The sequence below is a fragment of the Pseudophryne corroboree genome, chromosome 2 (genome assembly GCF_028390025.1).
Source record: "Pseudophryne corroboree isolate aPseCor3 chromosome 2, aPseCor3.hap2, whole genome shotgun sequence".
Taxonomy (NCBI): domain Eukaryota; kingdom Metazoa; phylum Chordata; class Amphibia; order Anura; family Myobatrachidae; genus Pseudophryne; species Pseudophryne corroboree.
In genome coordinates this window covers 88,102,827-88,128,236 of record NC_086445.1, presented here as the reverse complement: position 1 = coordinate 88,128,236, position 25,410 = coordinate 88,102,827, and the positions used below count along the sequence as shown (strand labels likewise).

The 25,410-nt window shown below is 44.4% G+C and overlaps 1 protein-coding gene across 2 annotated transcripts in view; it reads right to left on the bottom strand.

Annotated features, from left to right (window-relative positions):
• The window catches only part of CNTN5 (contactin 5), a 2,165,994-nt gene that overhangs the window by 1,117,528 nt on the left and 1,023,056 nt on the right, over positions 1 to 25,410 (bottom strand). For both annotated transcript variants that reach the window (XM_063951497.1, XM_063951498.1), the window contains exon 4: positions 25,167 to 25,299. In XM_063951497.1, the coding sequence (XP_063807567.1) occupies positions 25,167 to 25,224 (58 nt within the window). In that variant the 5' untranslated portion in view covers positions 25,225 to 25,299. The remainder of the gene's footprint in view (positions 1 to 25,166; positions 25,300 to 25,410) is intronic.

Below are 25,410 nucleotides of genomic sequence, written 5' to 3'. Positions count from 1 at the left end.
ACCAGGCAGAAGGGGTCTTTGGCCTTCCATTGCGTATGTAAATACACAGCGTTAGTCAGAGTAATAGTTGGGTGGATTATATTGTTTCTGTGCATGGTAAATACTGATTGAATTTATTTTTCAATACAATTTAGATTTCAGTTTGAACACACACCACTCGAATCTAGATCTCTCTCTGCGCATGTTACATTTGCCCCACCTGCAGTGCAGCATGTTTTTGCCCAGTTACTAACTTTTTCGGTTTGCTAACAACTCTGAATAGCCCCCACAGTGCTGTTTAAGTAGGGGTAGGTTCAAAGCAACGTCATAAAAACCTCCCTATGTAGAAGGACCTGGCGCTACACTGTAATCAGACAGATAGCACTTTACATGTGTAAGCTCTCTTTCCATGTGTGACTCCTGTTAAATTGCATGTGGTGAGAAGTAAATGATCACAAGGACTGGGAGTGGAACATAATTGCCTTGTGTAATGTTTTTTGTCGCTGTTCTTCTGCATTAACCTTCACTAAATTACATGCTTAGTTAGTAATGGTCTCAGTCTTTACAGCTGCATTAAACAACTATCTTTAATAGTTCTTGGAATAGCGAAAATGTTGCTACTTGCAGCGTAGTGGTGACCTAATATGCTGATATTTGCCGCTGTGTGCTGAGCCACAGCCAGCCACCTACAGGTTTCTTCAGAGCTGAATTGATCATACCTGCAGTGTTTTAACTAAAGTGCTTTTTGCACAGTAGTGGCCTAAGTTAAGAGTCGGCAATGACAGAAAAATAAAATATACAGTCACATAAGCGTAGCAAAAGCAAGCTGTTTGAACTAGGCATGTTCAATATTTAAAATGCCTGCAACACTCCAGCAAAATTCTACTATATAGCTTATATTATAATGCAAGCTGAATATATGAAAACAGGAATAGAATGTTTAGTTATTTATTGCTTATTGTAGTTAGTATAGCAGAATATAACTAGAACTATATATTAGATATTCTCTGTAATTAACTGTAAACCCGCTTGTACATCTTTCTGCAGTCCCTACAATGCTATCATTCTACTCCTTTGTAAACCTCAATATACTGTACCTCCATAGGCTTTTCTATCATGGCTGCAAAGAGTGTGGTCCACACGGGCCCCTGGGTCCAGGAAGGGCCCATACCGCATGCACTGCACCCATATTGTTTTAATACTCAGCTTCCGGAGTCCCACGACGGACACTGCAGCAAAAAATCACTCCCAAAATGGCCGCCATGCGTAGTAGGTTAATAGTCTCCGGACCATAGCGGGCACCATGTTTCCGGAGACCTGCGCATGTGCAGTAGACTCCGGACCAGTGCCAGAGCCTAAGGTGATAAGGAGAGGAGGAGGCCCAACCAGAGTCTGCACATGGGCCTCCTCCTCTCTTAAAACGCCCCTGTGTACCTTAGTATAATCATTTTCATCTTCAGTCTCCAGTTTCATTTGTTTCTTGTGCCTGTTATTATTCTACAGGGCAAAATTATGGTATTTAGTCAAAAGGTCATCAATAACAGTCGACAATCATAGGGGGTTTACAAAAGTGGAGATTTTGTCCATAGCAACCAATCAGATTCTAGCTATTATCTTTTAAAATGTGCTAGATAAATTTATAGAATCTGATTGGTTGTTATGGGTAACAGCTACACTTCTATAAACCCACACCTTAGTAAATATACAGTACCCCATACTATCGACACCCCAATGTCAGCATGTCAACATTCTCAGAATGTTGAAAGGTGAAAAGTTGACATTGTCAGAATGTTGACATTGGGGTAGGGCTACGGATGGGGGTAGGGTGGGTTTAGTAGGGGCTGTGGAGGCACTAGAGGGAGGGTTAGAGATTACGGGAGAAATACTTACGGGTACGCAGACAGATTGACGGTCTGATCCGGTGATTCACAGCAAGCACAGTGGCCATGTTGTAGTGTGGTGGTTCCCAAACACTGGTCACACCACTTCCAGAAACTGGGGCCACCATACCAGAGTTTTCTAGAAAGGCAATCATCGCCGCCCCCCGCCCTCAAATGGCTGCAACTTGGGGCACTGCGTGTGATCTGGCAGGACTCATTATGCACATGTGTAGCAGGGGTCCTGTGCATTCACTGTCCCACAAGCATCAGAGATGTATGTAAACCATTGGATTTATGTATATCTCTCAATCAGACCCCAAGTCAGCAAAGTGCTAGCAGAATAAGTACAGCATTATGGCCCTCATTCCAAGTTGATCGCTTGCTGCCGATTTTCGCAGCGTAGCGATCAGGCATTTATGCGCATGCACATGGTACGCAGCGCGCATGCGCTAAGTACTTTCACACAAAACTATGCAGTTTTACACAAGGGAGAGCAACGTTTTTCCATCACTCGAGTGATCGTAGTGTGATAGACAGGAAGTGGGTGTTTCTGGGCGGAAACTGACCGTTTTCCGGGAGTGTGCTAAAAAACACAGGCGTGCCAGGTAAAAACGCAGGAGTGGCTGGAGAAACGAGGGAGTGGCTGGCTAACCGCAGGGCGTGTTTGTGACGTCAAATCAGGAACTAAACAGACTGCAGTCATCGCAAGCTAGGAGTAAGTATCGAGCCACTCTGAAACTGCATGAAAATGTTTAATAGCAGAATTGCTAACCTTTCGGTCGCACTTCTGCTAAGCTAAGATACACTCCCAGAGGGCGGCGGCCTAGCGTGTGTACTGCTGCTAAAAGCAGCTAGCGAGCGATCAACTCGGAATGAGGGCCTATGTTCAATATGAGTACATGTACAGAACCCCAAAGTGTCATATTGACGTAAATGTAAAATCAAGTGATATTAAATGAAGATTTTTTTAACTATATATATTATGTATACAGGAAGAAGGGAAAAGGCTGCACCAAATAACCTACTGTATATACTGTATAAGCTACAGTATATCATTTCATCTGTACAATCTTTTTGATGTAGAGAGCAGACGGGACTTTTTGTTCTGCAGCAATAATTTGGATTTCCTTGTACACCATCCCTGGCTTCTAATCAGTAATGATGTGACTGACTGTTACAGTTATAGTTATAGTACAGATTATGCAATTAGTAGACTTGGAACAAGTTCTATTATCATTATTATTATTCTTTATTACCAGTTATTTATATAGTGCACACATATTCCGCAGCGCTTACACAGAGATTATTTGGCCATTCACATCAGTCCCTGCCCCAGTGGAGCTTACATTCTATATTCCCTACCACATGTACACACCGACACATTCACGCTAGGATTAAATTTGTTAACCTACCAGTATATTTTTGGATTGTGGGAGGAAACCAGAGTTCGCTGGAGGAAACCCATGGAAGCACAGGGAGAATATACAAACTCCACACAGTTAGGGCCATGGTGGGAATCGAACCCAAGACTTCAGTTCTGTGAGGCAGTAATGCTAACCATTACACCGTCTGTGCTGCTCTGTTAGATTTTCCTTTTGTAAAATCTTCCTTTATAGGGTTTAGTTCTTAGTAAAACGGGTTTATACTGTAGTACTTGTGACCTGACTTACTGTTGAAGCACTGTATTACAAAGCCTAGACACCTTATTTTACCAGTTAGAGTTGAGCTAAACATCAAGTTGCTTTGGGCTGCATTGAACTTTAGGTTAATATTTCTCTGTGCTGGATTTAGCTAAATACTGCTTCTCACTGTGATGCTTACACGCTTTCTATTGTAGATGAAAGGAAATCTAAAGTTATCATAACCCTGAGGAAATCTAATCATCAAGACAGAATTATGTAGAGCTCAGTCTAGCTGTGTTTAAAAGAGCAAATAAGACATTAAAACACCCAAAATCTGAACATGATGTATTTTTCATATACACACACAGTGGAAAAACTGATTTTATAAGTGACGTACGCAGTAGCGGATCTTGCCACGGGCAAGCAGGTCTTTTGCCCGGGGCGCCGACTTCCGGAGGGCACCGCACCACGGCAAGATCCGCTGCCGCTGCCCGCTGTGAAGGGAAACTAGACGCTACGCGTCTAGTTTCCCTTCCTGGAGAGGACCTTTTCTATAATGATGGCCCTCATTCCGAGTCGTTCGCTCGGTAAAAATCTTCGCATCGCAGCGATTTTCCGCTTAGTGCGCATGCGCAATGTTCACACTGCGACTGCGCCAAGTAAATTTGCTATGAAGTTAGGTATTTTACTCACGGCTTTTTCTTCGTTCAGGCGATCGCAATGTGATTGACAGGAAATGGGTGTTACTGGGCGGAAACAGGCCGTTTTATGGGCGTGTGGGAAAAAACGCTACCGTTTTTGGAAAAAACGCAGGAGTGGCTGGAGAAACGGGGGAGTGTCTGGGCGAACGCTGGGTGTGTTTGTGACGTCAAACCAGGAACGACAAGCACTGAACTGATCGCAGATGCCGAGTAAGTCTGGAGCTACTCAGAAACTGCTACGAGGTGTGTAATCGCAATATTGCGAATACGTCGTACGCAAATTTAAGTTGCTAAGATTCACTCCCAGTAGGCGGCGGCTTAGCGTGAGCAACTCTGCTAAAATCGCCTTGCGAGCGAACAACTCGGAATGACCTCCCATGTGCGGTGCACGTTGACGTCATCGCGCACCGCACAGCAAAGGTCCTCTCCACGAAGGGAACTAGACGCCTAGCGTCTAGTTTTCCTTCGTGGAGAGGACCTTTGCTGTGCGGTGCGCGATGACGTCATCGCGCACTGCACATCATTTCAGCGGCGCTACTACTGTACAGTGGGCGTAACTGACCACGCCCCCTGTATGAAGCCACGCCCCCATGGCCGCCCGGGTCGCAAAAAGCCCCTGAACCGGCCCTGGACGTGCGGTGGGGTGAGGCAGAGCCTTTCCTGTTGTACTTGCGTTTGTGCCAGAGTTTTTATAGTATAAAGTATACGAAAAATACTAACAATATGTTAGAAATATCTTCATTGCATTATTCTAATAATTTTTATAACCAAAACTCTGGAGTAAAAAGTCTATGGCAGGTGAGGCACTGCCAATCTTATCCGCACATTTCTGATCAAAACTCAGCAAATTTCAAGGAGTTATTATACCTCTGCACCTGTGTATAATGCCCACATGCACCATTTGGCTCATATATTGTGTGTAATTCTGGCTCTGGTGCTAGACAGTGCCTCCTGAGCCATTTAGCTCACCGCACGTCCCTGGATTTTATGCAATCAGGAGCTGAGCTAGACTGAAGGGCATGGGAACATCTGTGCAATGCTGTCTAAATTTGAGTGTTGGAACTGGACTGTTCTGCGGCCGCTGCATATTCCCCATTCGCGCTTGGTGACCAAGAGACAGGCAGGTGAGGCTCCCTGATTGTTATAATAGTGTTTTACATATATTATTATGATAGTGTTTTACATATATTTCAAAATTTTCTTTGCTATCTCCAGCCATTCACTGCGCAGCTGCTCCCCGGCGCTCTCACTGTGCTATGATACCATTGGAGCCAGGGTCGGACTGGCCCACAGGGGTACAGGGGAAACCCCCAGTGGGCCCCACTGCCTGAGGGATCACATTCCAAACTGTGCACTTGAATTATACATTATACAAATGTTACCTTATACTGCACAGGACTATGGGGTATTCACTACAGTACATTACTGTTATTACTCTGGTACATTATCATGCATGGACTAGCAGGATTTGCTATATATATTTATTAAGGGGCCCAGACCATGCACTCTCTAATGGTTAGCCAAGCCTCTATGTTGGCTGGCCACACCCCTAAGAATGGGCCACTACCACTGCATTCCCTCGGTGGGCCCTTCATGCCCCAGTCCGACACTGATTGGAGCAGCCCGGACGGGCTACTCTGCCTCCCTGAGCTCTTCGGTTCAGTCTCACAGAAGCAGCAGCACAATCGTTACAAGAGCAGCTTGGTTGTGCGCCACTGCAAGGGACAAAGGGAGACATGTACTAAGCAGTGATAAAAGTGGAGAGGTGAGCCAGTGGAGAAGTTGCCTACGGCAACCAATCAGCATTGGTGTATCATTTATAATTTGCATACTATAAAAGTATACAGAGCAGCTGATTGGTTGCCATGGCCATCTTCTCCACTGGCTCACTTCTCCACTTTTGTCACTGCTTAGTACATGTCCCCCAAAGAGAGACAGATAGGAACATCAATATTACACCAAAATAAAGAAGTTAATTTTGCTGTCGCTGCCGAGGGGAGTGCTGGAGGGGGACATTGAAGGGGCTGAGGTGGGCAGAGAGTAAGTTAGGGTGGACATTGAGGGGAGGAGTGGGAGTGCTGGAGGGGGACATTAAAAGGGCTGAGCGGGGGTGGGAGTACTTTAGGATGGACATTGAAGGGGGATGGGGAGTGCTGGAGGAGAACATTGAAGGGGACTGGGGAGTGCTGTGATGTGCTTTTGAAGGTGGAAAGCGTATTTGAGGTGGACACTGAAGGGACTGGAAGGTGCAGTGAGGTGGACAGTGAAGGAGAGGGGAGGACTGTGACATTGAAAGGAGCGAGGAATTCTCTGAGGTGGACCGTACAGGGTGTAGTGCTGTGAGGGAGTAAGTGCTCAGAGGGAATCAGTGTGTGCTGTTGGGGGCAGCGTGTGAGCTGTGATGGGGTCATTGAGGGAGGGGGGCAGTGAAAGGGAAATTAGCACAGTCAGGGGGGGTCAGTGAGTGCACTGAGATGGACAGGGAGCACTGTGAGTGGGTCAGTGTGTGCTGTGCGTGGGCAATAAGTGACATGTGAGGGGGTCAGTGTTTGCTTGGGGGGAACACTCTGTACCCCCTTCTCTGTGCACCGTGGATTTGTCCAGAGCAGCCGCGGCTCCCAGTGCCCTTCAGTATGTCAGCCCTGTAGGAAGCTGAAGGACTGTCCGCCTGGCTCATGAACAGTACCATGCCCCTGGTCTCAAATCATCTCCTCTAACATGTACGTTTTCACCTGTACTTTTTTTTAATCATTCTCTTTGTTACTGCCCATGTCAGGGTCTGATCTTCTTCTGAGAGCCAGCCTTTCTGTTCATCCTCTCTTTCCTTCGACTGTGCCAATCTTTCTGACCTTCCTCTGTGTGCGCCAGCCAGTGTCGGACTGGGGCATAAAGGGGCCACCGGGGGGATGCAGTGATGGGGGCCCATACTTAGGGGGTAAGTAAAGCATCTAATGTTTCAAGAGCCCGAGTATACCTTGGTATAACCACTTCTTGCACGTCTCTGAATCAGGCCCTTTTAATGAAGGGCCATAAATGTTTCCTCTCGCAATTCCAGCAATAAGGTAAGGCTTCTTTGAAAGTGTGTATGGAGAAATCCATATGGTCAGAGTAACATGCCTCCTAGTGCTCTGTCTAGAACACAGGGGCCGGTTGCAGCAGGTGTCGGGTTGACCTGCGGGCAATAGTGTGGGCATCTCTGTACTAAAGCCTCATTCACTTTGACTGACTTGCAGCAAAGTCATTTATCACACCATCATATGACAGCTGTTGTGAGACTACATGAGTAAAACTAACGATGAAACTTCCACTGAGATGTTCTGGCACCATAGTAGATCTCAGGTGCTATACTGTAGGTGTAATTAGTTTAAGCTTAGAAAGCTCTTATCAACAGCTGCCACTGTAACACTGTACACCGTCGTCTAGTGTGTACCCAGCTTAAGGAGTTTATTTACTAAGCTTTGGATGGAGATAAAGTCGCTGGAGATAAAGTACCAGCCAATCGGCTCCTACCTGACATGTCACAGGCTGTGTTTGAAAAATTACAGTTAGGAGCCAATTGGCTGGTAATCTCCAGCGACTTTATCTCCATCCAAGGCTTAGTAAATAGACCCCTCAGTCATTCTTGCCTACTTTCCCAGAAGCTTCAGGAGACTCATAATTTTTTCTGGGTAGTCCACCACACCACCGGAAGTGTGGGCAGATCTTCCACATCCCGCCACTTTCTAATGTGGTGGACAGGATGGGGAGATAATATGGGGAATGTCAAGTCCATAGGATGGCGCTAACATCTGGCAAACGCACCACAAATCCTGGCTTAATGATTTGGACAGCCGGCCCCAACCCCAAAGCTGTCTGTAGCATCTTCTCTCCAGGCTTCTCTGGCATGAAGCCTGCACAGGGGCCCTCTCCTCTCTTGCACTGCCCCTGGCCCTCTAGTTTCTTGAAACACCCCTTCAACCAGAGGCGCACCCAGGGGGGTTTCCGAGCACCCAGAAACCCCCCTCCACTAAAAAAAATATATATATATATTTTTTTTTTTTTTTTAAGCTGCATGAGTATTATTAATGGCTGTCTAACATCCTCTGCAGCCTGCTGTCTTCCTGGTGGCACTTGTAAGTGCAATAAAAGTTTACTTTATTATAATTATAGTACATATATATCCATGTGCATACATATATACACACATGTATATATATTATATATACATACATACATATAAACACACACACACACACACACACACACACACACACACACACATATGATATATATACATGTGTATATATATATATGTGTACTGTATGTGTGTGTACATATATATGTATGCATGTTTAATATGCTATGTATATGTGCATATGTATGTGTGTGTGTGTGTGTGTGTGTGTGTGTGTGTGTATGTATGTATATATATATATATGTGTATATATATAGATATATATGTGTAGATATATATATATATATATATATACATATACATACAGACACACTAGTTTTACGGACCCAGCATATACAGTCCCCACCCCCGTGATTGGATCCGCCCAGTTCTGGAAACCCCCCCATGCAAATCCTGCGTTTGCCACTGCTTCAACAGTATCTTCTTTCAATAAATATGGGCCTACAGTAGTTATTAGTTGTTTTATACCACAGGCTCTCAAACTCGGTCCTCAGGACCCTACACACTTCATGTTTTGCAGATCACCTGTGGATTTTTATAAAGTGACCGTTGGTAATATCACCAAGGTAATGGTGAATTTTGGTTCCATTCCTTGTGTCGGCCGGACAAAGCAAGTCATCTACCTGTGTTTCCGGTATATAAATATGAAACTGCCATTGGGCTGGGAAATGGTGCTTGAAAAATAATTTCTTGCATATAATGTACGTGCTAAATAAAAAATAAAGGTTATTACTATGAGCATGTGATGGATCATTGGTTCATTTTTAATATTGGTTATTTATTTATTCAATGACAAGTCTGCTGTGTGAATTCTATTTGTACCTAAGAGAGATATATGTCAAACGCTATGAGACTTAGCATTTAATGAAAAGGTTTATTAACTAGAGCTGGAGCAATTAAATATTTTGATTATTAGTAAAATTACAATTTTGGACTTTTTGCAGACAGCAATAACATTTTATTCATGTGATTGCGTCTTTATTTATAACATGTTTAGGTTTCAATATAATGTGCTATTGTTATTACTATGTCATTATACAGTGTTCCACAGATAAAGCAATGGGGAAGGTAAAACTATATTTCAATGCTTAAATATTTAAAATTCTTCACTAGGCTCTGCATCAATTAGATGTTTGTCTTACATATATTTTAATATGGCAATTATTGATCCAGGGGTGTCTCTAGAGAGGTGGGGACCCGTGTGCAGACTCCGTGTGTGGGCCCCCTCCTCTCCCGTAGTCGTCACGCCGCTGCTAACGCTCTGAGCGCTGTAGACTCTGGCACAGTGCTAGAGTCTACAGCACATGCGCAAGACTCCGAAAAATGGCCGCCGCTCCATTATTTCGGAGTTCTGTGCATGCGCTGCAGACTCTGGCACTGTGCCAGAGTCTCTAGTGGTCAGTGCGCTAGCAGCGGCACGACGGCTACGGGAGAGGAGGGGGCCCACACACGGTCAGGGATGGACCCCGGAAAGGTAAGTATAGGAGAAATGCGTGCTGTGTGTGCGGTGTGGGCCCCCCCCCCCCCCGGGACTCCGGGGCCCGTGTGCACTGCACACACTGCACCCATTATAGAAACACCAATGTATTGATCTTTGCTTATATACCGTATGAATAATTCCTGAGCGCCAATACATTTCTAAATGTTAAATGAATTTATGAAGGCATGCTGCTATCTGATAATGAGAGTCTCTATGGGTGTATACCTGAATGAATACAGCTTGAGTATCCCATATCCAAATATTCCGAAATACAGAATTTTTTGAGTGAGCCTGAGATAGTGAAACCTTCGTTTTCTGATTGCTTAATATACACACATTTTGTTTAATACACAAAAGTAATAAAAATATTGTATTAAATTACCTTTAGGCTGTGTGTTTCAGGTGAAAAATAAATGAATTGTGTGTATGTTGTACACGACCTTTGTTTAATGCACAGTTATTAATTAATTTTGGATATGGGATACTCAACCTGTATCTGTTGCTCATGGGGTAACCTATGCATTTATACAGTACAATGTGAACATTTGCTATCTTATCTAGCAATGGTGGTACTGGGGGTGGGGGTGGAGGGGTGAGTTGCTGGGTTTTTAAGAGAGTAAAGGGGGGGTACACATGGAGAGATCCGTGCTTAAAATCTAAGCAATCTGACTACATTGCTTAGATTTTAAGCACGGATCTGCCGTGTGTATGCCCCCCAGCGATAGCGATACGCGGCCCTGTGCGTCGATATCGCCGGTGCTAGATTGAGCCTGCATGCAGGCTCAATCTAGCGGGTCGCTCACTTCACCGTTGTGTGAAGTGAGCGCCCCCCCGTCCGTCCGTCCCCTCGCTCAGCACATCGCGCTGTGCTGAGCGGGGGGAGAGATGTGTGTTGAGCGGTCTGTGTTAAGATCGCTCAGCACACATCTTTCCCTTCAGTACCCCCCCTTACTGCTGCACCCTGGCCACGATGAGAGTACTGTGAGCAGTGTAAGTAAAATAATTATCAGGGCTCACACTTAAAAGGGATCTATATTTAAGGGCAATATCATGAAACTCCTGAAACGTTCACATATATTTGCTGATGACACCGAAAGCTGTTTACTACTGTATATAACCAATGCACATTTTAAGTACAGTCATCCTGTAGAGTTCAAAGGTTAGAAAAATCAAAGATAAGGAGGTATCCAACCTTACTTAATTACTTGTTTTCGCCAGTTATGAGTGATACAGATATAGTAGCTAGCAGGCAAGATCTGCAGGGGGGTTATATGTGCAACAGAATCAGACTGTAAGAGAACCCAGTTAATTAGGGTTTACATTTTGCTTAGGGCACTATAGAGCCAAATTATTGTGGAAATGGTAGAATACATATTTGCTTATTATGCACTTATAAACTTGTGTTACTATGTGTTATCTGGATGAGCATCTGCTATATGATGTTGACGGTTACATTCTAATGCAAACAGTCATCTTCTGGACCATGTGATCAACTACATTAATAGTGAAAACAAATTGAAGTCGCCATCTGCCCAAGGAGGGACAATTCTATAGAGGTTCCCCACTGCAGGGAAACCACGTATGCAGTATGAAAGACAGACCTGTACCTGCTCTGGACCCCGGGCATTGGGGTACCCCAAAAACAAGGGTGTACCGGGCCTTATGAATTCTGCTGGCTTTGAATATGCAAATGCTAGTTTCAGCCCTTCACTTATGTGCTAGCATGTGCCTGAATGTGCCCTGAGACGTCCACTTTTAGCATCCGTGTATGCTGTAACACCATTGGCAGGGCTGTTTCTAGACAATTTGGCTCCCAGTGCAAGATTTAAATATGTGCCCCCCCTCCATAGGCATAAATAACACAAATATGCGCTCCCGGTGAGGCCCCCTGCATCATATTATGCCCCCTGCACCATATTATACCACACACCGCAATGCCCATGATACATTATGCCCTACAGTAAAGCTTCTAATTACTTTTAAATGACCTGCTTGCTGCCAAGGGTTTCATGTGCTGGGTGTCCTGCTTGTTGCCAGGGGTTTCATGCGCTGGGTGTCATGCTTATTGCCAGGGGTTTCATGGGCTGGGTGTCTTGCTCGTTGCTAGGGGTTTCATGCTCCTGAATCCATGCTCGTTGCCAAGGGTTTCATGCTCTGGGACGGGTGTCATACTCGTTGCCAGGGGTGTGTAATGCTAGTTGCCAGGGTTAATGCTAGATGCCAGGGGTGTGTAATGCTAGTTGCCATGGGTAATGCTAGTTGGCAGGGGTGTGTAATGCTAGTTGCTAGGGGTAATGCTAGTTGCCAGGAGTGTGTAATCCTAGTTGCCAGGGGTAAAACCAGATGCCAGAGGTGTGTAATGCTAGTTGCCAGGGTTTATGCTAGTTGCCAGGGGTGTGTAATGCTAGTTGCCTGGGTTAATGCTAGTTGCCAGGGGTAATGCTAGTTACCAGGAGTGTGTAATACTAGTTGCCAGGGGTAAAACCAGATGCCAGAGGTGTGTAATGCTAGTTGCCATGCGCAATGCTAGTTGCCAGGGGTGTGTAATGCTAGTTGCTAGGGGTATGTTATGCTAGTTGCCAGGGTAATGCATTGCCAGGGGTGTGTAGAGCCAGCCACAGGGGTTGTACAGCACTGAGAAGGGCAGGGATGGAGTCAGGACTCAGGATACAGGGGCACACCTCTGCAAACTAACCAGCTCCCCGCCGCCCACCCACAAGCTCCCCTCAGCTCCCCTGCCCGCCTGCTCGCTCCCCCTCCCTGTCATAGTACTCCGCTCGGGGGCGGGTTTTCACGAAATGATGCGTTGCGTCGTGACATCAAGACGCAAATGCGTCATTACGCTAACTCCGCAGAGTACAATTACTCGGAGGAGGGGGAGCACTCAGGACAGGGAAAAAGTCAGCGGTGGGCACCCTGTGCAGTCTCACGGCTCGCCCACCCCTAGAAATGGCACTGACCATCGGCACACCATCGTGTGCACCATCAACACTTCCATCTGCCCTATGGAACCTGCAGATTCTCAGTCTGAATATGGCCTCTGAGGAAACAGCTATGCGCCTGAGAATGTAGACACTTCCACTGAGATGCTTGCATAACATGTCCACAAGATGGACTTATCTTATAATCATTTCAGGACACCTCTCACTCACCACCGAGGAATGTCCATTGCTTAGTGCTCCATTTCTGATCCCATCTCAGCCATATGCAATAGCACCTTGTGCAGACACCATGAGCAATTGGGGCTATTTGAATCTTCCACGCATGTGCAGTAGCAGATAATCGCTCAACTGCATCAGATACCATGGTGAAATTGACTCAGTGTGGCAAGGGTTAACTGACTGCTTTACAGGGCCAGTCTCAGGGGATCTGTACATGTGTGACCTGGCTAGCTGATTCTCGCACGTACAGTGCAACTAAAGGCTTAGACTTTCAGATCCGCTTAGTAAAATAATAATTAAATAGTTAAAAAACAGCTTTATAATATTTTTTTCAAAAATCTAAAGTACAATTCAAAAAGTATTGCAGATTTTGTAGCATTCATTTCCTTTTGGTATAGGATCACTTATATAGTGGTAATAGAACAAGGATTGCGGTGGTACTGGTAACATCATGATCATTGTTAAACTGGCTTACCTATGGGTCTCTCATCTTTAAGGGTAATGGGCTTGGATTCTTCATGTACTGTGTATAGGGCAAATCCATATTGCCAGCAAGAACATTGGCAAGAGGACATAGCGGATGTGAGTAAGGAAGTTAGTTCACATGCTAATTCTAGAGATGTGCGGGTTCGGTTTTACTTGGGTCTCCAAGCAGCATCTTATTGGCTCACGGATGTCACGCGTTTTGGATAGCCAATAAGAAAAATCAGAAAAGCTCAAGTAAATGCGAGTAAAACCGAACCTGCACATCTCTAGCTAATTCCAACCCAGAGTCAGTTTTATTGAAGATAACAGGATACAGGTGATAGAAGATAAACAGCAGTCAATATGATAAGGTATGAATCTCTCTTGGGCTAAATACTTTACAGTCGTACAGCACTGTGATGCTCCAATAACACGGGACAGGCTTGGACACATACAGACCCCTTTATTCAGCCAAGTAAACAACATGCACCTGCAATCTAATCTGCCTGACCTTTAAGTCTGGTGACTCAGACATGTGATTTTCATTCTCAATAACAGTGACATGTGATGTTATTGTGGTTGATGAGTCATGCACAATAACACTCTGTTAAGAGACAGCTTGTAGTGATAAACCATTTAACTACATGTCTAACTGCCTCACATGTGCTCTGAAATAGATTTGGCACTTTCAGTTATGGTGATGCACCTTTGTCTCCAATCATGTCCAATATATCCCTTACCAAAAGGACACACCCACAACCTATTTTATTTTGAGAAGATTATCATGTCTTGAAAAGATAGACAGCTGGAAAAAGTTAAAAGGAGTTATGAGAAAGAGAAGAAAACAAGTGGCAACTCTTTTGAATAACGGTGAGCACAGTAAGAAATCTAACTGATCTCCCCCAAATTCCTTAATGTTTACAGTAAACAAATACAAAGGAAACTTAAAACAACAGTATTAGTTTTCCTTTAGCGATACATTAAACTGGAGAATATCCTTCCAAAAATGTTTGGAACAAATTGCCTTATTAAAAAATATATCCAGCTCAAACTTCATGAAAAACTCCATGTTACCAAGAGAATCACACATAGTCTGAAAAATAATGATTCCAGGCTATAACCTTGACATTAAGAAGTGATAAGACACACCAATTACCAATCAAAAAACCCAAAGAGAACATTATTAGTAATCATTATGACAAATCCACATCCTGAATTATTTTATCTCTTTGTTTCAAATCGCTTCTCAAGCAGAAGGGTTACATTGTTTCGGAATGACCTCTGTTATTTTCGGCCTTCTATTTACATATGTCATTACGTTACAATTATCCTGTCATCATGTACAAGGTCAACAAACAAACCAGGATTCAACATCAAACTTGCAAGTGCATGCACAACAGAATCAATATCCCTCTTCAGTGGCATAAATGTGCTTGAACGATTGTGATTATATAACAATGGATTCAATTGTGCAGTGTGGTTATCATGTCCGTAGCCTGGACAAAGCTCCGGAGCAGGTACAACAGAGTATTTTGTTTGACATCCTGATTCTATCAGGTTGTTTACTTCTTTTAATTATCTGTTAATTTATAACACAGTTCTTCCAGATAGAAGAGACCTTCAGGTGAACTGAAAGTCCTTAACAATAGCGAAGCGGAAAGCATGAAAAATCTGCATCTATAAACCTGACCAGGAAAAGTGGTGAGACAGCCTCAGCTATTATGTACAGTATAATAGATGCGGTATTGTGCAGTTGTCTCATTGCTGTTGTTGTGCAGAGATAAGTCACCAAAGGTTGGAGAGAAAGTTTGCTTAAATATTCATTTACCACCCATCCATCTCCATATACGCTAAACATATGGGATCCAATGAACTGGATGGTCAAAGCTTACAGGATACACATCTTACATTTTGCCTTAGCTCACAGCCAGAAAAAGGTTTACAATAAAAGTTGTATAAGCATTTGATTGGACATTCAGCACCATGGTCAACACTTCAAGGATGCAATTTACTTTCATATGAACCCTGGCCCGGGATACAGTGCTATGAGAAACACCAGGCCCTGGTATGAAGCCACACCATTTTGGGAATGTGGCTGTGATTCTTTGCCTCCACCCTACCCCCCCCCCCCTTCCTCCATACAGGTCCATACTATGTCCCGCCACTGAACTACCCATGGCCATGACTGTTAGTTTAGGTGTAGCACCAAAGGGAGTGAAAATATATATTCTTTAGGTGGTGGAAGTGGTGTGGAGGTTGTTGGGAAAATAAAATTCAAGTATGACTTTATTCTAAGGAAAATGCACATACTGCTTTAAAACATATATGTAAAATGACAGAGCAAAACATACATTTAGAAGATCTGATTTGATATAAGATGAGATAAAGCTATTTTATTCTGAAGTTCTCAGCTTCCTTTAGTGTTAATTGCTAGAGTACCAGAGCATATTATGCACATAATTATACTTTTCTTGTGAGCTCCAGTCTTGTCTTGAATCTGAATTTTCTTAGTCTTAAAGATATTTAACACAATTTTTGGTATTCAGAAATACAGACTCATCTACTATGGCTCCATCGCTAACGTGCACTCCCGGCGGGACTAGGCGAATCCGGCGTCTAGCCGCGCTACGGAAGTGCACAGAGATGCTCCCATTGTAGTGAATGAGGCGTGGGCGTGTCGGCACAGACGGAGCCACGATTAGAGTGGCTCCATCTATACATAATCTACAAAGTAAAATCTAGCAACCATAAAATGTAAGAAAGTACGATTCTCCGTGGAATACATACGATATGCCGGCAGATGGGATGCCGGCATCCTGGTGCAGAGAATCTCAACTTTTAAAGTTGCTGGCATTTCTTTCTTACATACTGTATACTGTACTGTAAATAAATTCCTAAAAATATTGTATTGTATTAGAATTAGGTCCCATCCTGAAGATATCTCATTACAGTATGCAAATATTCCAAAATATGGAAAAATCCGAAATCCAAAATACTTCTGGTCCCAAGCAGTATAGATATGGGAGACTCAATCTAGAATTAGACATGATTGGAAATGTTGAATCAATTTCAAATTCATTTGAACATTACCAGTCCGAAGATAACTCATATATTCATGGCACAATTGTGAATATACCCCGACTAGAATATGCAGATCGAAACTCACAGCATGCATTAGCCATTCACAGTTTGTGTTCACTTTTCAAATTTAGGTTTCCTTTAAACATGTTATGAACCACAGGTAGTGGTTCATTCCTATTTTATGTTTATAGTTCTCTTGCAGGCCAGGATTTCCCTTTGCTCTGGTTTAGAAGATTATTGTTTGCTGTCAGTGGTGAGTCTGTGTAATTGCAGTCTGTTCCCATGTGTTCAGCCTCACCTGGCTGCTAATTGCATCTTGTCAGTTTGGAGTCATGCAACAGGGCAGCTGCATGACATAATTAATTAGGCCTCTCTGTTATATGCTGGCTGAGTGCAATTCACAGACGCTGGTGATATTTCTAGGTTTCCAGTCTTCCAGAGTGCTTGAGTTCTGAGCTTGTTCCTGCCAGTTCCTGAGCTCCTGTCTAGCAGTGTCAGTCTAGCTGCTTCCTGTGTCGATTCCTGTGTCAGTCCCTGTGTCGATTCCTGTGTCTGATCCCGTGTCCTGCCCTGAAGCGTTCCTGTCCAGAAGTCCTGTGGCTTTGCCTGTGCCTGGTCGAGTTTCTGGCTTCTTGGTGTCCACCGGTCTGTCGTTTGGGATTCTGCCTGTCCTCCAGTTCTGAGAGTCTGTGTCGGCAGCATTGGGGGTTCCTGTCCGTTTGCCAGTATTTGTACCGGTTCCGTGAGTAGCGGCTTTGCCGCGTCCGTCGGCCTAGGCCGCTGTATTCCTTGGTTGTATCTGTCACTGGTGTTTTGCAGAGGGTTCTGCTTATGCTGTCACCGCCGGTACACAAAAGTATTGTGTCGGCGTGTGGTCAGCATTTCCTTTGTTGTTCTTTTCCTTTGGCGGCAAACCGCACATACATTTAGTTTTAGCCTAGTTAGTAGCCCCTGGCTTTGGTTGTTTCAGTTAGAGGGCCCCTTGTTATTACCCTGTCTCAGTTCACGCTTTGTCTCTCTTTAAGACCTGAGGGGGCATCGGAGTTGGGCAGACCTAATCCGCCCTTCAAACGCGGCTGCCATGGGCCCAAGAAACCATAGTCCTGCAAGCGTGAATTGACAACACGGGTAAAACAACGGAGGTAGGGTGCCAGGGGCTATTCCTGTTCCATTTCACCAAATCCAGTATTACGTCCTGGTGCTCTGGACTCACTTCATAACATCTCCCTTGTTCTGAGCACCAGGAACCTAACATTATCACCAGCCATACCACAAAAAAGAAATAAAACTTTTTCTTTTTTGGCCCAGTCCAGTGTCTAGTTTAGAATCCAGTCCGGTGTTTAGAATCCAGTCCGGTGTTTAGAATCCAGTCCGGTGTTTAGAATCCAGTCCGGTATTTAAAAAAAAAAATCCAGTCTTGTTTTGTCTAGTTTAAAAAATGCAGTCTTGCCTTGTCTAGTCTTGCCTTGTTTAGTCTTGCCTTGTCTAGTCTTGCCTTGTCTTGTCTAGTTTTAAATCCTCCTATGTCTACTATGCAAGCCCTGCAGGCATCTCTCTCAGCCCTGAACTCTGCTTTCAGTGCTTTGAGACCTGAGCGACTAGAAGTTTTGCAGCAATCTTTAAAGCAACTGCAAAACCTTCTGACTAAAATCTTGCTCATCTTGCCAGAAGTCGTTGAGAGTACATCTATCTCTAAAGAGACTCTTGTTCACAGTATGGTGACAAGAGAATCCTCTGGTTTAATTGAAGAGAAAAGGTTTAAAAGTTTTCTGCGGCCCAGGCTCTCAGAAGAGGAGCGTCTGCGTCGCAGAAACTTAAACTTATGCCTATATTGTGGGGGTTTAGGCCACTATCTGCAGACCTGTGAGTTGCGCACGCCAAAGTGTGGTGACAATTCTTGCCCTCTGGCCAAGCTGAGTCAGGATACAAGACCTACTCCTGTCTCTACTGTGGCAGAGGTACTTGTCACACAACCCACACTAAAAAGCTCTCTGTCCTATAATTGGGGTCCTTGGGCAAGGGAGCCCCATTATAGATTCAGGAATCAAAAGAGAATGTTTCTCTCCTCTCTTGATTTTCCTGTTCAAGCAGAGTTGCACACCCCTGGAGTGGTGCCCGATGCCCAGGGTCCTGGAGTGGTGCCCGATGCCCAGGGTCCTGGAGTGGTGCCCGATGCCCAGGGTCCTGGAGTGGTGCCCGATGCCCAGGGTCCTGGAGTGGTGCCTGTTGCCCAGGGTCCTGGAGTGGTGCCCGTTGCCCAGGGTCCTGGAGTGGTGCCCGATGCTCAGGATCTTGGAGCGGTACCCGATGCCCAGAGTGCTGGAGCGGTACCCGATGCCCAGAGTGCTGGAGCGGTACCCGATGCCCAGAGTGCTGGAGCGGTACCCGATGCCCAGAGTGCTGGAGCGGTACCCGATGCCTAGAGTGCTGGAGCGGTACCCAATGCCCAGAGTGCTGGAGCGGTACCCGATGCCCAGAGTGCTGGTGCGGTACCCGATGCCCAGAGTGCTGGAGCGGTACCCGATGCCCAGAGTGCTGGAGCGGTACCCAATGCCCAGAGCGCTGGAGCGGTACCCGATGCTCTAGCTTATAGAGGGACATCAAATATTATAGCTCAGGTTTCCATACCAGAAGGGGTCGCAGAAGCTGTTACCCCAGGTAGGGACTTGAAAAGCGCAACCCCAGAAAGGGTGTCTAAAACCATAGTTCTAGAAGGGAACTCGAGAAGCAAAACCCCAGAAGGGATCTTTGAAGTAATATCCCCAAGTGGGGTCTCGAGAGACAAAGCCCCAAAGAAGGGTCTAGTAGTCGCTTCCCCAGGAAAGGACTCAAGAGGCATAGCGTTAGTGGAGGTTCTGAAGGTTAAAGCTTCAGCAGAAGGTCCGGAAGTCATAGTCCCGGGAGGAGTTTCGATAATTATCTACTCAGAGAGGGAGGCCAATGGCTCAGTCCCAGTGAGGGAAGCCGATGGCTCGGTCCCAGTGAGGGAGGCCGATGGCTCGGTCCCAGTGGGGGAGGCCGACGGCTCGGTCCCAGTAAAAGAATCCGAGGTGCTGACCCCAGCGGGGTTCCCGAAGGTCACTGCCCCGGGTGGGGTTCAGAAAGTCATTACCGCGGGTGGGGTTCAGAAAGTCACTGCCCCGGGTGGGGTCCAGAACGTCACTGCCCCGGGTGGGGTTCAGAAAGTCACTGCCCCAGGTGGGGTTCAGAAAGTCACTGCCCCAGGTGGGGTTCAGAGAGTCTCAGCCTCGAGTAAGGTCAATAGTGACCAGGTCCTAGCAAAGCACTCTAGTCAGTCAGATGGGAAGGAAACAGATCATGACTGTTGATATCTCAACATCCATAATCTTTGATGGGGACTTAGTCCAATTTCTGGCGCTTTACAAACACTATTACATCATTATGTTATCTAGACCATTTCTGGGCATCACTTCAGAGAACCTTGTGCTCTATCTGATTTATTCCTTTAGAGGAGTGCCTTTTGAGTGGGCGACCAGCCTAATGAAAGCTGAAGATCCCATTCTTCAGGATCCCCCAGCATTCAGTGATGCAATTATTAAAAGATATGGTTCCAAAGAAATTGGTTCAGATTTCTCTAGGTCACTCATCTTGTCTGCTGATAGTTCACCGGATACTGTAGACTTGGCACAAGAGTCTCAGCCCGTTATTTTGACTGCAGGATGTGCTTTTCTCTCTTCTTCTAATAATAGTACTTTGCCTGAAAGTTCAGTTCCCATGGGTAAGAAACCCATTTCTGATTTGAACGCAGCCTTGCTGGGTGGCACCATCAGTTCAGACAATGTTTGGGGAATTACCTTGGTCAGACCTAAAGAGCTTTGTAAAAAGAAGAAGAAGAAAAATAAATAATTTTTGACTCTTGCCTTGATATAAAAAAAAAAAAGTTTTTTTTCCCCCTTGTCTTGTGTCCAGTGGCCACCGTCAAGGGGAGAGCACTGTTACAAGCTGTTGCTACAGCTTGTTTCTGTTTTCTTGTCTGTTAGACCAGTGTGTCAGGTTTTTTTTTTTTATCCCTTGTTTTGGATAGACTGAATTTTGGGGTCCTTTGACCCCTCCTCAAGGGGGGGGGGTACTGTTATGAGCCACAGCTGTGGCTCATTCCTGTTTAGCATGTCGGTTAGGTATTTTATGTTATACTTCTGTTTATGTTCCCCGTGGGTGTCATGGGGTGCTTGGAGCTCTCCCTTAAGGAGAGGATACTGTTATGAACCACAGGTAGTGGTTCATTCCTATTTTATGTTTATAGTTCTCTTGCAGGCCAGGATTTCCCTTTGCTCTGGTTTAGAAGATTATTGTTTGCTGTCAGTGGTGAGTCTGTGTAATTGCAGTCTGTTCCCATGTGTTCAGCCTCACCTGGCTGCTAATTGCATCTTGTCAGTTTGGAGTCATGCAACAGGGCAGCTGCATGACATAATTAATTAGGCCTCTCTGTTATATGCTGGCTGAGTGCAATTCACAGATGCTGGTGATATTTCTAGGTTTCCAGTCTTCCAGAGTGCTTGAGTTCTGAGCTTGTTCCTGCCAGTTCCTGAGCTCCTGTCTAGCAGTGGCAGTCTAGCTGCTTCCTGTGTCGATTCCTGTGTCAGTCCCTGTGTCAATTCCTGTGTCTGATCCCGTGTCCTGCCCTGAAGCGTTCCTGTCCAGAAGTCCTGTGGCTTTGCCTGTGCCTGGTCGAGTTTCTGGCTTCTTGGTGTCCACCGGTCTGTCGTTTGGGATTCTGCCTGTCCTCCAGTTCTGAGAGTCTGTGTCGGCAGCATTGGGGGTTCCTGTCCGTTTGCCAGTATTTGTACCGGTTCCGTGAGTAGCGGCTTTGCCGCGTCCGTCGGCCTAGCCCGCTGTATTCCTTGGTTGTATCTGTCACTGGTGTTTTGCAGAGGGTTCTGCTTATGCTGTCACCGCCGGTACACAAAAGTATTGTGTCGGCCTGTGGTCAGCATTTCCTTTGTTGTTCTTTTCCTTTGGCGGCAAACCGCACATACATTTAGTTTTAGCCTAGTTAGTAGCACCTGGCTTTGGTTGTTTCAGATAGAGGGCCCCTTGTTATTACCCTGTCTCAGTTCACGCTTTGTCTCTCTTTAAGACCTGAGGGGGCATCGGAGTTGGGCAGACCTAATCCGCCCTTCAAACGCGGCTGCCATGGGCCCAAGCAACCATAGTCCTGCAAGCGTGAATTGACAACACGGGTAAAACAACGGAGGTAGGGTGCCAGGGGCTATTCCTGTTCCATTTCACCAAATCCAGTATTACGTCCTGGTGCTCTGGACTCACTTCATAACATCTCCCTTGTTCTGAGCACCAGGAACCTAACAAAACAATCCAGTTGCTCTACTATATTTTCAGTTTATGTTTGCCGTTCATGTTAAAATTAGTACAGGTTGAGTATCCCTCTTGGGACCAGAAGTATTTTGGATATCGGATTTTTCCGTATTTTGGAATAATTGCATACCATAATGAGATATCATGGCGATGAGTCTAAGCACAGAATGCATTTATATTTCATATACACCTTATACACACAGCCTGAAGGTCGTTGTAGCCAATATTTTTAATAACTTTGTGCATTAAACAAAGTGTGTGTACATTCACACAATTAATTTATGTTTCATATACTCCTTATACACACAGCCTGAAGGTCATTTAATACAATATTTTTAATAAGTTTGTGTATTAAACAAAGTTTGTGTACATTGAGCCATCAGAAAACAAAGCTTTCATTATCTCACTTTCACTCAAAAAATTCCATATTTCGGAATATTCCGTATTTTGGAATATTTGGATATGGGATACTCAATTTGTATTTTTTTTAATACTGTTTAAATTAAGGTTAAGTAATTAGCAGGTATTTTAAGTTTCTTATAACTCAAACACTTCAGTATTTCATATATTGCAGTTCCCGTTCGCTGTTCGAAGTTTGTGAGTCAGATTAAAATTATATTTAGAACCTACAGTCGTTCAAATTGTTCTTCTCTTAGGTGGTCTCTCTGGTTTTTACAACCATGTACAGTAAGTGGTGTCTGAGACAAATAAATTGTTGCATTTTGTGACTGATACCTAATAATCGCACTGTGTAAAGTCTGGACAATCTCCAAGAAGTTGGCCGATACAGTATACAAACGCCAAACAGTCACTAATAATCCAATAACAATGATAACATAGGCCGAAAGACAGACCTTTTTCCCCCCCACAAACTACTTATATTTATTAGATCTGTATTAATGGAAAAAAAAACAACCTCAGTTTGACTGAGAATCAAGCACTTCCACAATCAGCTAAACTATTAAGATATATCCACACCTTTTCATGACAACGGTCAGAAAACTATTGCAGGACCTTTTAAAAAACTTTAGTAGCAGTTTTATTAGCAAAACTTTTTGCGTATTGCATTACATTACGTTATCATAACATGCTACAGTTTACACTGGTGAAAACACGAAAGGGACAATTCCATTCCTAAAGAAGGTCCCATGAAGGTATTCTGTGATAATGTATCTTCACTTACTTTTTCTAGCACCCATACCACCCAGTTCATAGGCACTAGGGAGAGGGTTAGGTTTAGGCTGTGGGGGTGGGTTAGGCTGTGGGAGGGGATGGCTAGGGTTAGGCTGCAGGAGGGGATGGTTAGGGTTAGGCTGAAGGAGAGCCGGGTTTGGGAAAGGGGTAGAATTAAAATACTTCCAGAATGCGTCAGGATGCCGTTGTCAGAAGGTTGACCATTGAGATTGTGAATGCTGGGATTTTGTACCCAACCCAAGCGTTGAATGCCCTCCAAAGGATTTACATAGTAATCCTAATAAACACTGGCAAAATATTTTGTGGCCAGATCATGATCTAATGTACAGTAACTATGAAATCAATTCAGTTGCACTAATGTGACAAATGAAGAACAGATGAAAACTATACAAAGCACTTTGTTGTATATAAACATCAACAAATACATGTAAAATGTGTGCAGGCCTAATTAGCAATGGAAAACCCTCTGAAGAATCAGTGCCGCGCTGCACACACCTTTGAACCCAGTACATTTATTACACAGAGAGTAAGGTTGAGAAATGTTAATTAAATAGAAATCATCTTGAAACATAGCATATAGAATATTCATCACAAATGATGTAGACAGAAATTGAGCACTAATTTCTCATTTGCATAGACGTAAGGAAGTATGCAACCTGTATTCTCATCTGTAAAATTCATTAATGCAATATCATATCCCATTAGGCGCTGATAACATCGCACTTGTCAAAATCAATATAATTCCTTCTGTGCCTACGGGTACACGACAGTCACATCCTCCAACCAGATTAACCCGTACATTACTCAAGGGCTTAGGCATAATGCAGCCTCCTCCTACATCCCTGTCAAAGGCAAACTCTAATTCAGGTCCCAAATAACACAAATACAGGTTGAGTATCCCTTATCCAAAATTAAAAAATCACACATTTGTGGTTCCCCTACTGAGATAATGACACATATATATGTATATTATATTATATATCTATATATCTATATATACACATAATATATAATATATGTCATTATCTCAGTAGGGGATTTTGAATTTTGGATGAGGGATACTCAACCTGTAGCAAGGATAGCGAAATTGCAAAAGCAAAGTTCCAATACAATGGGGTAGATGTATTAAGGGGTGTGGATCATCAAATCGACAGTATGTACGTCGACAATGTTTAGGTCGACCACTATAGGTCAACAGTCACCAGGTCGACAGGGTTGGAAGGTCGACAGGGTTTCTAGGTTGACATGTGCTAGGTCGACAGGTCAAAAGGTTGACATGAGGTTTTGTTTGTGTCGTTTTCTGCGTAGAGTGACCGGGAACCGCAATTAGTGCACCGTATCCCCTCGCATGGCACGCTTCGCTCGCCATGCTTCGGGCAAGGTGCCTTGCACCGCTACCGCTTCGCTCGGCACAGATTACCATTCCAATCGTAGTCCATATGAATCGTTAAGTATGAAAAAGTTCAAAATAAGAATTTTTTTAGAAACTCATGTCGACCTTTTGACCTGTCGACCTTTTGACCTGTCGACCTTTTGACCTGTCGACCTAGAAACACTGTCGAACTTCCAACCCTGTCGACCTAGTGACTGTCGACCTATAGTGGTCAACCTAAACATTGTCGACCTAGACAGTGTCGATCTTCAAACCGGATCCCGTATTAAGCCTGGAGAAGGGATAAAGAAGTGATAAAGCAGTGATAAGTGGAAGGTGATAACGCACCAGCCAATCAGCTCCTAACTGTCATTTTTCAAATCCTTAATGATTGGCTGGTGCGTTATCACCTTGCGCTTATCACTTATTTATCCCTTCTCCAGGATAATACATTTGCCCCATTGCGCTGTGTGACAACAGTTGCCCATACCATAATTTTATCCTGTTTATACATGAATGTCCACTCAAGACACGGCCGCAGTTTGTAAACAATATACCACTTTGCTAATTGCATGTAATATATAAATATTCACATATATGATCTGTTACAATAATCCAGTGAAACAAAACCAACAGATGATATGTCTTGCAAAACATAAAAACTTAGTATGTTTTATTGATCACAAAACAAAGTTCGCCACTGTTGGTTTTTTTTTTTCCTACCTGCTAGATACCCCACGATGACTGACAGAAGCAGAAGCAGTTTCCACGGCAACGCCATACTCGGTCACTAGGGTCTGGGGTCCCTGTTTGTGTGACTGTTAGCAGTTTTGACGTTCCTTCATTAAAGCGCAGCCTGTTGAGACAGGAGACAGGACTCAGAGAACAACATAATAGAAGACTCACATCTGGCAATAATAGGATAGGCAAATCAAAGGCTGAGGAAGCACCCTAAAGCAATTAAAAG